At 37.2% G+C, this 12,715-nt stretch overlaps 1 protein-coding gene across 3 annotated transcripts in view; it reads right to left on the reverse strand.

The window, feature by feature from the left end:
- MYZAP (myocardial zonula adherens protein) overlaps positions 1–11,642 on the reverse strand; it is a 46,006-nt gene extending 34,364 nt beyond the window's left edge. Inside the window, exon 1 of one of the 3 annotated variants that reach the window (XM_053464204.1) lies at positions 11,132–11,642. In XM_053464204.1, coding sequence (XP_053320179.1) covers positions 11,132–11,194 — 63 coding nt within the window. In that variant the 5' untranslated portion in view covers positions 11,195–11,642. The remainder of the gene's footprint in view (positions 1–11,131) is intronic. The other 2 variants (XM_053464203.1, XM_053464202.1) reach the window with 2 other exon arrangements.
- Positions 11,643–12,715: the final 1,073 nt, after the last annotated feature.

Raw genomic sequence — 12,715 nt, forward strand, 5'->3', positions numbered from 1 at the left:
TTCAAACGCACCTACAACATTCATTGTAACCAAGTGCAAAAGTGAGGGTGCGCAGATGTACATAAAGTTATTACTTTTCTTTATTTGACTTTTGGTATCACTTAGAAAAATTAAGAAAACAACTCTTATATGAAAAACAGATTACAATAAAAAAATTCTTACATAAAACATCACAAACATCATAAAACAACACATAAACAATACACATCATCTGGAATGGACATTTGGCAAGGCAACAGAATTCTGGGTAGTGTATATTAATAACAATTCAACCAATTCAAACTGCGGGTGATCGCTCTCTACTACAATCCAGATATGTGACCACGGGCCTAATTTTTTTTGTCTAAAGTGATACCAAACGTCAAAAAAGAAAAGTATCAACTTAATACATGTCTGTGAACCCTTAGTTTTGCACTTGTTTACACCAACTTATCTTAATGACCTGAGGGCAACACATACAGTACCACAATGGGTAATTGCTTTCCACACTTCACAGAAACCTTCTTTGCTAGTTGTTAAGAAGAATAATGTTTGGTAATGTAGATCAGCACGCACATCATTCCAGCCATATAATATTAGATTAGTTAAGCAGGCCACTCAAGTATAATTAATATGTTTAGTGCTGGCTTAAGCCAAATGCCATGCCAGACAACAATCATTCTCAGGCAGACTAACACGGGTCACATGCTGCACACTGAAAACAATACATCTGTGAAATGTGTTAATGAATTCACCTTTTACAAGTAAAATATGACCTGTTAATGATATTTCAGAATATGATTGGGCAGTTTTGTCAGATCACCAATATTTTTTGAAACACACAAAATATGGTTCGTGTGGATTTGTAAAGTCAACCTCCAGCAGTACTAATGACAAGGGAACCATATACCAAATGTTTTCAAAACATTTCATATGGATATATGCCCATAATATATAACAATGTATAAACTAACTACAGTTAGGGATAAAACAATTAACATCATTCGAATAAGAAGTAATAAAGTAATAAAAATTACAAAACATTTTTTATAACCATATTCCTTATCAATTTTGTGTACAATTAACTTGGTAATTCAGAATATCGGCTCAATATTAGAGGTCTAAATATTTAGGTTTACAAATCTGAATGTTTCTATAAAAAAAGAGACTAAGGGAGGTTCTGCAGTCATATGGCATTTTGATATAGTCATAAAAAATTGAAGAATGGCCACCTTGCTTGTTTTCAATTTTGACTTTTTATAAGATTTCTACAATTGCCTTATGACAGAAAATCATACAGACATGTGCTTGACTGCATTCCTCGCTGTGCTTGACACACCCAGGGTTGGGTTGGCTAAACCAAATTCCCTGCATAACTTGCTTACATCCCATTGAGTGTCTCTCAATATTAATATAGCTCCCATGAGACATTTGCTTGGGATATACATTGGTTCGGCTACCATTAAGAACCATTGCTTCATTGAAATTCCTTGTGCTGATATCAGCATGGGAATGATACATCATTTGTACATGAAACAGAGTAAGTTTTGTTGGTGAGGCTGGCGATTTTTACATTTCTGTTATGCTTCCTGATCCAGTTCTCATGTAAATGTTTCAGAGAAAAAGTACATTATTTATAGACATTTTAGTAGGCCAGTAGTATTGTTTTGAGCTTCTTCACTTTCCCTCAAAATGTTTATACCGTGTTTAGCCAATCCACTTGCTGGTGGGCTGGCTTGGCTTCTGACTTGGCTTGAGTCATGCTGCTACTGACCTTTCTTGCGGCAACTAGCTTTCAAGTCCTCTTTTGTTTTTGTGACTTTTAACAATAACATATTCTCTAACATTGTAGTATGTCTTGGTGATGCTCTCCTACTGGATGTAGCTGTGTAATAAACTAAAAGGGATTTTGAGGGGCAGGCCTCCTCCTAATTGAGGGATGGCACCTGCTGTTGGCTTCTATTGATGCTGCCCTGCTGTATGTTGCTATCAGCTAGACCAAGATCTAGTGGCGTTAGGCCCAAATATGTGACTGACTGTGGGGCATCAACAAATTTTCTACCTATTTGCTCTTCAGAAGGCCTATGGGCTTTTTATTTATACACATGCATTCAATATATTGCACTGAGAATATAACAATATACTGCATTCATATCTGGTCCACAGGTAGCACTCTGAATTGTTTTAATTAATCTTGCAGCTCTTTATTATTGGGCAGTATTAACATAGCATAAATTGTCTGTGTATGGATGAGAAGGGGAAAATAAGCATGGAAAGACTCCAAATGAGATATAATATAAGGGCTACAAAAAGGGGGAGGAAAACAAAGTAAGCATATGCACAGTGGCGTATAGGCCTAGGGAGGAAGTTCTGTTTGGGAGATTACCCTCTTGAGCAATCAGTCACCCCAGTGTACTGTTGCTCAACAGGCCAGTTGCAGTACAGATCTCTGATCTCCCTAACTGGTTCATTTACAACATGGAAGACTGTGCCGAGCCAGCAAAGCCCCCATAAAGCCCCCATGGACTGCATTTAAAACCTTTAGGACACGGCGGGCCAGTATTTTACTGCACAACACAAGAGTAAATTAGGTAAATTTTTTTTTTTATTAGCTTGTTTTTTTAACTTCTTCACCTACATTTTTAACTTGAGTGTTAACATTATCATTTTGTCTACATAAAATGAAAATGATAAATGTTATGACATATCTCTGAAACAGAACACACAAGAAAAAATGATAGTCAACGGGGTGGCGACTTGAACCTCTGCTTTTCTGGATGATATATAAAATTACATATAAATAATTAAAAAGCTCAAATATGTGAGCATCTAATGGCTGACTGTGGACATTAGATTGTTAACTGCTCTTGTTCCTCAAATCTTACGGCAGTTAGTATGAAGCAAATATTAAAAAGAAAAAACAAACAGAACATCAAATTACCAATGAAATTGAGCAATTGTTATTTATGTTCACTTTACACGCTTGGTTGTAATGTTCTTGATACCCGATAGTTATTATTTATTAATAAGGGATGTGGCTTGTAATCAATTGTCATTAAAATAGATGAGCATACTAAATTATGGTGGTAGGCGGGATGCATTTTAATTTCCTTGGACTGCACCTACAAACGGTACGTCAGAGTAAAGATCACCTTACTCCCACATTGATTAAACCATTTCATGTTACATGTTATACATATGCTACAAGGTATCTGCAATCATATTAACTGTTTGAGTGCCAGGAGTCTCCTGCATTGGAGCCTGGGGCAATTTTTGTAGTTTTGCTATGGTAATTGTTAGGTGGCAAGCTTGCAAACAGCTTACACTTTTTATATTTTTTTTTTCAGGCCAAGTTAATCTATTCTGAGACACCTAATTTTGAGCAAACTATGCAACCCAAAACATGATATAGTTGCAAAAGTACAAAAAAATCCCTGCCCACGTATGCCAAGCCAAATAGTAAAATTAACCAACACTAAATATATTTATTAAAAAATTCCCACACCCCTTAGTAAATGTATAAAATAGATATGGTTGTAAATATATGTATATTTCACACGTGGCTCATGTAGGTGATAGTATAATATAATACAGGCTAGGGACATGTAAGATGTGGGCTCATGGCTGAATGTGTTGAGTGTTGCAACATTTCAGCCAATTTTTAACAATATAAAAAATGTATTTCAATTATGTGTGAGCTTATATTTTAATTTTACATGGGGGAGGGAGGTTTACAGGGGTGCACACATGTGATGTTATAATCACTGATCCGTCCATGTCCGCAGGGATTAGACTTTTTTCTGTTTACATCAAATCAGCTGACAGTATGATATCACTTTAACACTCTTTTCTTTTTTATGTTTCCATGGTAGCAAGCAGCCATATTAGGCTGCCTACTCCTTGCACCAAGAACTACCAAAAGAGGGCAATCAGATCTTATGTTTCCTTTTTTTCTTACAGAAGCTGCTGTTTGGTCTTCTACTTAGAGGGTGCCTCCACATTCAACTGTAAACATGAGGCTGATTGGAGCTTTTTGCCATTTTTATCAATTTTTACCCTTTTGACCGGATATCTGTTTGAGGTCTTCAAAGGGATCTCTCTTGGAACTGGATAGTACCCCTTATGATGTCATGAAGACATCATTGGATTTTTTTTTGAAATATTTTTTAATACTCTTTGAGGGAGAAACCTTTCTCCCACTTTTCACTTTGATCCCCTAGCTGCTGACCAGTGATTATTATGCAGGACTCCATTGCCCTGCATTGCTGATGATTGTACCTGTGATCAGCCAACAGGGGGGCTTATCAGAGGGTGGAAACCTTTTCACTTTCAATGTTTTCAGTGAAGTCAGTGGCCATATGCCATGTACATGGTTGACACTGAAAGGGCTAAGGGTCCCTGAATCTTTAATTGATTTACAGCTGAGCTGATTTATAACTGTTCCACCTACCCCGAGTTTAACACTAAATGGAGCACTAGACATATCATACCTAGTATTGTTAAATGCCCAAGTCATTCACAGAAATTCCATATTGTTTCCCATGGATGCTTTGTCATTTGGCACAAGAACAGTCACTGATTGTTGCCATGGAAACTGAAAAAAGCTTCTTAGAAGTTGCTGTGCTGTATTTTTAGATTAAACCTCCAGATGAAAGTATAACATGCCAGATACACTAAGGCTTATTTTCTTAATGTGCTAGAGAGTTCAATTAAAGTTATTATACTGTCTCTGTAAAGTTCTTTCTAAATGTACAAGTACTGCAGTATGGGAGGCATTATCAACTAAAGTTGAATGCTTCAAGTCCTAACAAACACCTCTAATTCCCTTGACTAGTCTAGGCCTACTATAATATGATGCTAGGGGAGTCAAGCAAGACTTTTAGCTAGTAACCTACAAAAGATAACTACTCTTCTCCCCACCCACAGGTCTGTTTGCATTTTGCATATTTAATTTTATAAATATTTTCTCCTAGCTTTTTTCCCCACTTATCGCTGTTAATATTTGTACCTTAGTAGTACCAATGAGTCATTGTGGAGACAGACACTTTTCAGAACATGTTGTTACGGGTCTCATCTCCTTGTCATGCTTCTCATTAATAGGGATGCTATTAGGGTTGCCCTGGGTTAGAACAAAGAGAGTGGATATTTAAAATGGGACAACTTGGGGCAAGGCATGTGATTTGATAAGAGAGATTAAAACAGAACGCCACAGAAAAAATGACTCCATGGTAAGCTTCACTAAGTAAGGTTTCTTTTATGTTATCACAGCCAAAGGCTAATTAAGAACGGGTTTTAGAAGACAATATGTTTCATTCATAGGCATATTTGAATCATGTTCTTTTTACTAGTGTGGCTAATTATTTCTTAATGCTAATTCTTTTAATGTGTGTGTGTTCCTAAGAAAAGACACATCGAATAATTTATCTCCAAATGGCAAAGGGTTTTAACACCAGTGGTGAATATCATACATACCATTAGAAGGATCACCGTGCCTATAATACTAGTTTCTTGGACAAAAGGATGTTCTTCCCTGTCCTTCAAAAGAATTACCCGAGGAGGACCTGTACACTTTCATCATATCTGGTTAGCAAGAAGACAAACTGAGCTGACACGCTACTTGCAAAACTAATAATGTGGAGTACGGACTACAGCTACATTCATGTGCATATAAAGCCATCTGTCTCTTACACAATGGCTGTCTTGAACTATTCTCTCTGGCTGCATCAATTTTTTTTTGAGTTGAGTTGAACCATTCACATTATTTTTTGTCCAGAAAATCACATTGCCTTTTAAATTGATAGACATTTCATACAAGCTGTTTTAATCTTTCTAGGACAAACATGATGTGTGTTTATAAAGTGTTAGTGTTACGTTCTGCTAAGAGGCTTTAGAAGCAGGTTACTTTACTGGGTGATTATCATGGTTAATCTGCATAATTTGAATGGGGAGCTAGAACGGCTCCCACCGTGCCTGACAGAGACTAGTTCAATCCTGCGCTAAGAAAATCAATTGCGACGAAATGCGGCAACATGTTATCCAGGATTGCAGTGACATCTCATTTAACAACCCTGATAAATCTTCTGACACCTTCTATGTGTTGGCTCAGATGACAGTGGTCATATGTCCAGCAGGGTTACGCTAACAACTCAAAACAAACTAAACCACAGACTTGTGTTCTTTACAGAAAAAACTTTTTCAAATTAAGATCGGGTTGGTTGTATAAGATTAAATGTTTATTTGCTTGGGTAAAGCCTATTTTAGTACTCCAAAGTGGTGGAATAGCGGTAGTTTTTCTTGCTTGAATGACGCCTTGAGAGACTTTGTACCTGAAGTTATCTTATGAGTGTTAGTTTATTGATGCATTAAACCCGGTCTCTTATTAATGCACAATAAAGTCTTTTGAACTTCTCCTTGTGTTCAGGGTATGAGTCACAAATACCGGTATTTAAACTAAGATTATGTTTCCTTGGATAATCAATGATATCCCCAACATTTTAAATGGCCTTAGAGGGGCACCTTTGATTTAGGGGATGTGATTAGCTGTCAGAATGTGGCTTGGCTATGTGGTAGAGCTTTACCAAGAATATTTATGTGACTTTGTGACCTCTAGATAGTTATTTATATAACCAAGTAAGAAATTTATGAAGCATAATGTATTTTATTTACACAAAAGAATGTTGTCTTTATTACTTTATTATTTGAAATAATGTTTTATAACACATTTCATTTACCTTGGCATACCAAACACTTTCAGCTAGTTAGCATTTTAACAGTCCATTTATGCTAGTGACCTAGCCATATGTCCACAATTTAAAACTTATAACCTTTTGAGTGAACTCTGGAACGTGTAATGAAAACAACAAAAAACATAACTCTTCCATAAAGCAAAAATTATGAAAAGCACTAAAGCAGTGTTATGTTTCATAAATTCACAGTGATAAACTAAAAATGGTAAAACGGTAGCTGTATGATTTTATTGTTCATGGTACAATACAATCTGCACGTCCCAGCAGTGAAGCTGTTAAACACTAGGTCTCAGTTCACGGTTTGGTCACAAGCCTGAAATAACAGGAAGTTTCCAGGGAAGAGCTAGGAAGCGTTTTAAAGAGCATCGAGTATGATGTTTGAAAGAAAATTAGTAACCACTGGCGTCTGTACTGTATTCTACTAAATATATGTGCTTACAATTTCATTTTTTCATGCAGTAAGTAAACTAGATTTCAGTGACCTACTATAATAGGTTTGCGATCCACCAAGATAATACTCCTTATGGTCTAATACACTAATTTCAGAGTTTCATACCTGAATGCCCTAAAACATTATCTGTGAAAGATCTTCAACTGTCTACTTGGGTAGATCTCATAACAGGTGTCCCTATAATTAGTGTGCCAGTTTCTAGGTCCCCCACTTTTAAAGGGAAAATAATAATAATAAATTATATTATATATATATATATATATATATATATCATATACAACAAAAATGTTATTTGCTGTAATTTCTTTTACCCACAAACCAACTACAAGAACCTCTATTAGAAAAGTAGATACGTGTCTGAATTTACTCTACTGGTATTGACCTTTTGTTTTTTTTGTATTTAATCTGTTATAGTAGTTTTATGTATTCATGACAGCAACATTGTATGTACTGACAAATGAGTCCTTAAATCACAAATTATTTTGAATTTTGAATAATTCATGTGACCCTGGCCTCCACACCAGATAAAAATGACAAGCACTTAGGACTAGTGGAAAACAAAGGATCACATTGTGTACTAGTTTTGTTCCCTTGAGAGTTATCGGAAGAAAGAGTTTAATGAAATGACCGCATGTGAAAGCTATACATTAACTTTCCCTGAAAATGTATTTATTCAGATTTGTAACATGCATGAATGTGTCAGTATTAATAATTTATATCATCTAAACCATTTACCATGTATACTCGTGGATAATCTTTTAAAAATTCACCATCGTGATTCTTAATTAAACTGCCAGCCAGAGGCTGACCGGGAGTAAATGCAGCCAATATCAGTCCAACCAGACTTTGAAAAAATAGCAATACAGACTATTCAACCCTACCTAGTACATACACGTTTGCCAAAAAGGGCTGCTTAGGTAGAAAACACAATAAATGAGAAGGACACAGGGCCAATGATATATTAACATTTGTTTATATGTCATTCTTCAAATCAAAGTAGTCAAGTAACTGTGTTCCATTAACGTTACCTCAAAATTAATCTTTGTATAAGAATTATATTTTCATAAATAAATGTATTATTGGTTGTTTTATAGATAGAATGCAAAATACCATCCAAATTCACCATCCAACCAGGAAAGGTTAAATGTTTTTACATGGGGGTATGATAGAAATATTTAAATACTGAATTAACACGATAAAATATAAGAGTTTATTTAAAAGAAGAAAACCCACCACAACAAGAGGACATAGTCTTAAAAGAAGGGGCAAAAGGGGAGAATATTACTTTGATATTACGCTGATGCATGGAATAGCCTTCAAGCAGAAGTGGTAAGGTTAATACAGTGATGGGATAGGCATAAGGCTAAGCTAGTTATAAGATAAAGGCCAGGGACCAAGGAAAGTATTCAGAAATTGGGCAGACTGGATGGGCCGAATGGTTCTTACCAGCCGACTTAGACTATGTTAATTAAGGGTAGCCATTACAAATGTGCAACTTAGTTCTACCTTATAGGAAGCACCAACCTGTTTCCTTCTTTCATCACAAAACTCTGGCTAAGATCTCTGATCTCCCTAACCAGCCCATTTATGCTGTACCATGATGCACCTCCGTAAGAGTCAAGGGACCAGAAAATGACATCATATTCCACAGCTCATCGGTAAGGGCAGTGGTCACAAACCCTTGGTCAGTCCTAGAGTTTGACCCGGAGAACACAGGGAGAAGCACCACTTCTCCGGTTCAACACCTGAATCCTCCAGGGCGTGGGAGCGGGGTCTTGACAGGCTCCCTTCCCCACCCATTTCCCCTTATATGGGGGGGTTTTCCCACAGGGACGCCGATGTCGGCAAGAACACCCTCGGCGTCAGCAAGAACACCCCCAACATCAGCGGAACCGCCCACCAACGTCAGTGGGCAGTCCTGGCCCAGAAGTTCCCAGGTATTTATTCACTAAATAGGCTTATAATGTACTTTTTAACAATGTGTATGTGATAAGTCTAGGGCTGGTCTGCAGTGATAGATTTTGGAATATTGAAATTATTTAACTATATAATATGACAGCTTTGTGTACCTGTTTTTAAAGTAAATTAACTTAATTGCTGCATTTGGTACCTGCTATTATTTAATTCTAGTTCTATTTTGATGTACCTTACTAGAAACAGACTTACATTGTTCTCAGATTATCAAATTATCTTGCAAATCTTTTGACTTTAAAGAAACAGGAAAACAACTGGTTTCTTTTTTCTGCATTATTATGTGTATAGTGCTGGGTTCTTTTATTTGCATAGTTTGTGTGCTGACCTTCCTTAACACATTTGAGATAGTCGTTGGGTTGATTCGTGGGGAGACAACACTATGTAGGATGCAACACCCATCAGTGTTGTAATTTCTTGCTTTTGTGTCTTCCTTTTGTTTCTCTTAGTGAATCCATTTAAACAAACACTTTCTCAAGGTGCTAAGTTGTTTGGCAAGCCTTGCTGCAGCTTAACTGGACCCTGGACACACCTGGGACCTGGTATTTTTACTATGCTGTGCTGGCCCCGGTAATTCTTAAATGCCCCTTTGCCTGCTTCCTGACTTTGCATCAGGTTTTTTTCCTACTGCGGGTTGTGATTTTGGGCTCTGACCTCTGGCCTGCCTTGCTACTCGGGTTGCCTCTATGGCTGTTGTCCGAGTGATTACCACCAAATCTGGTTTGTCCTGTTTCCGCTTCTGTGACTCTGTTACTATCCAGTTTGCATAGAGATCTGTGAGAGCTCTATCACCATCTGCCTACTTCCCCAAACTAGTGCTGTGTTCCTCAGCTTTTTGCTAGTCATTGCCACATTCTGATTGACTTCCCATCCATGGGACAATGGTACAAAACCGTCGTCATTATTGGAGCAGGTAAGTGTGAGGTGCAGGAGGCACACCTCCCACTCCCGCTAGCCAGGCATCAGACTCAAGCCCATACCAGCATTCCCAGCCACACACTGGAGCTTTGCTTTAGCCAACCTTCACGTATATTCAGGAAACACATTTGATCATACAGTTTCGGGGGAAAACAGCAATTAGTGCATTAATTACCCAGATTTTGGTTATACAAATGTCTGATAGGGCTGCATTTATATTCCAGGTGGCCCTACCCACAAAGACCCTTGGCACTTCCACTCAAAAAATCTTTCTATGCAGGCCATATGTAGGGCAAAAAAGTACAGTAAATAATTCAACATATACATGCATGAATAATACGCATAACACTAAGGAATAAAGTTCAAGGAAAAGTCAGCAATTTTATTTTTTTACACATTCACTGCTTATGTGGACCTAAGCAAATGAAATAATATATGGTATATGTTGCCAATTATGGGCTTTGGGTAACACATGCAAAAAAACAGGACAGGAGCTCTTCAGAGTATAAAATGTAAGCTTTATTTTTCTTCAAACATAAAATACTAAGGAGTCATACTTACAAGCACATAACTTATGGAGGATTAGATATGCAAACTGGCTAGCACCCCAAGCTGCTACACTCCCCCCCAGAGTAAAGCACATGTTGCCCAACATTTAACATAAACCAGTTCGACGTGAAGACTATGGCTACCTGTTATAAAGTACATGGAAGATTAATATATTTGCACAATGATCATTAATATGAAGTTTAGCCACAATATACGTTTTATTAAGTTGTTGAAAGGAAAAATGAAAATTCAGAACGGTCTTGGTTTTAGAAAAGTTGCATTATATTTTTAAGAATACGCTATGTGATGTATGAGTTTTACACATAAACCTTCTAAAAGCTTATTTTCCGTCAGATTCTATGTTTATGTTCTTTTTCCTAGGTTACATTTCTTTCTAGGGAATCAAAGCAAATCTCACATTACATAAGTCACAATAAATAGATGGAGATCATATGTAGAGACCTAGGTCGCTTTACAAATAATTGGCAGCTTTGTTAGAAATGTAAATTATACTCACTGATTTCGGGGATGTTCCAGTTTGTGCAGTTGTGACAGTCGATCCAGTCGTGTATTTCAGCATTTTGTAAAAAATCTCTGAACAGCAGTATATGTCAATAAAAAAAAGTTAATTCACACGTTTGTTTAAAAAAAGAACCGGATTTTTGCGAGCAATAGGATCCGAGGGCCAAGAGATCCCACGTATGTAAACATGTTTCAAAATCTGCAGACGGTCTTGAGAAGTTTTAGCAGATCAGTAATCCTGTGTAGGGTTTTTCCACCCCTCACTACAGATCCTTATATCCTCTGCAGGTAATCCTGCGTCTGCCAGGACTAGCGACAGATGTCTTCTGAGAAATCTGTAGTTCATGAACCTTTTACATCTGTGGTGACCACTCATACGTTGCTATGAAACCATCAGGTGGTGTTCTTTTCCACAGGTATCTCATAAAGTGGCTTCTTACCTGACCTGTCAGGCTGCATTCGCCGTGCCTTATTTCCTTAGGACTGCTCACCTGGTCATACGCAAGTTGCTGAAGTCAGACAACACCCTCCCAGCAGGAGGGTGGACCTTTCTATGTCGATCCTTCCTTTGTTAACTCCATCCTTTACTAGAACACAGCACATAATAAAACACAGTCATGTACTAGAACAGTGCTTTTCAGTGTTTCCCCAACCAGATAACACCAGAAACATTTTCCGGCCAAATTCCGCAATATCGACATTTTTATCAGACCCCTGACTGTATTATTTTTTAAGAAATGTATTAACAATATTCGGTTGGTTTAGAAGAAACAACAAGAAGATTAAAAAAAGCCTCTAGAATGTCAAGAAAAACGTTGATGGCAATGAAACATGTTAACAACCCATACAGAATATAAACCCCTACTTCATTGGTAGATTGCAACTTTATACTTAATACCTTTCTTTGTTTATATTTCGTTTTTCACGTTGTGTCTTTTATTCACGTATTCCGCACACAGCTGCAAAACATGAAGAAAATAAAACTAATTATTTTTTTTTAAATTGGTTTCAGTTTATTCAGTTTTACTTTTGTCCCAACAGTATCTTACTCGTTAGGCGCCGTGTAGAATCTGTAACCTAATACTATACCGCATAAGGTTAATTGCTGAAACCCTTCTACATTATACTGACATGAGATACTGAACACACATGCAGTATTAAAAAGCAAACATGCGTTGACAGCTGATTATCTACCCAGGTCCTGCTCAGCTATACAGATCTCTTCCTCTCCAAGGGAGGAGCTGCTTTCCAGCAGACAAACATAAGCCGAACTTAACCCTTTGCTTCTGGGGTTGACTTATTAAACTTCTCCTTGCCAAAGAATGGAGTGGCACGTTGTTTTCAGTTGTGCGGCACAAGTCCCTGGCACTAAACGGGTCGTAATTATTTGCATTGATTTGTAAAATGGTAATTATCTTTTCTGAAGCACATTCTTACATGGTTACATGTTAATATATTCCAGAAAAACCAGGTGAACTAGGATATGCTGATAAGCTCTTGCATCTAGTGGTTTGTAGCGATTGCAAAATGATTACCATAAAATCATGGGTAAAGTATGTACCTGTGCAATTTCACGCTC

The sequence above is a fragment of the Spea bombifrons genome, chromosome 4 (assembly GCF_027358695.1).
Source record: "Spea bombifrons isolate aSpeBom1 chromosome 4, aSpeBom1.2.pri, whole genome shotgun sequence".
Taxonomy (NCBI): Eukaryota; Metazoa; Chordata; class Amphibia; order Anura; family Pelobatidae; genus Spea; species Spea bombifrons.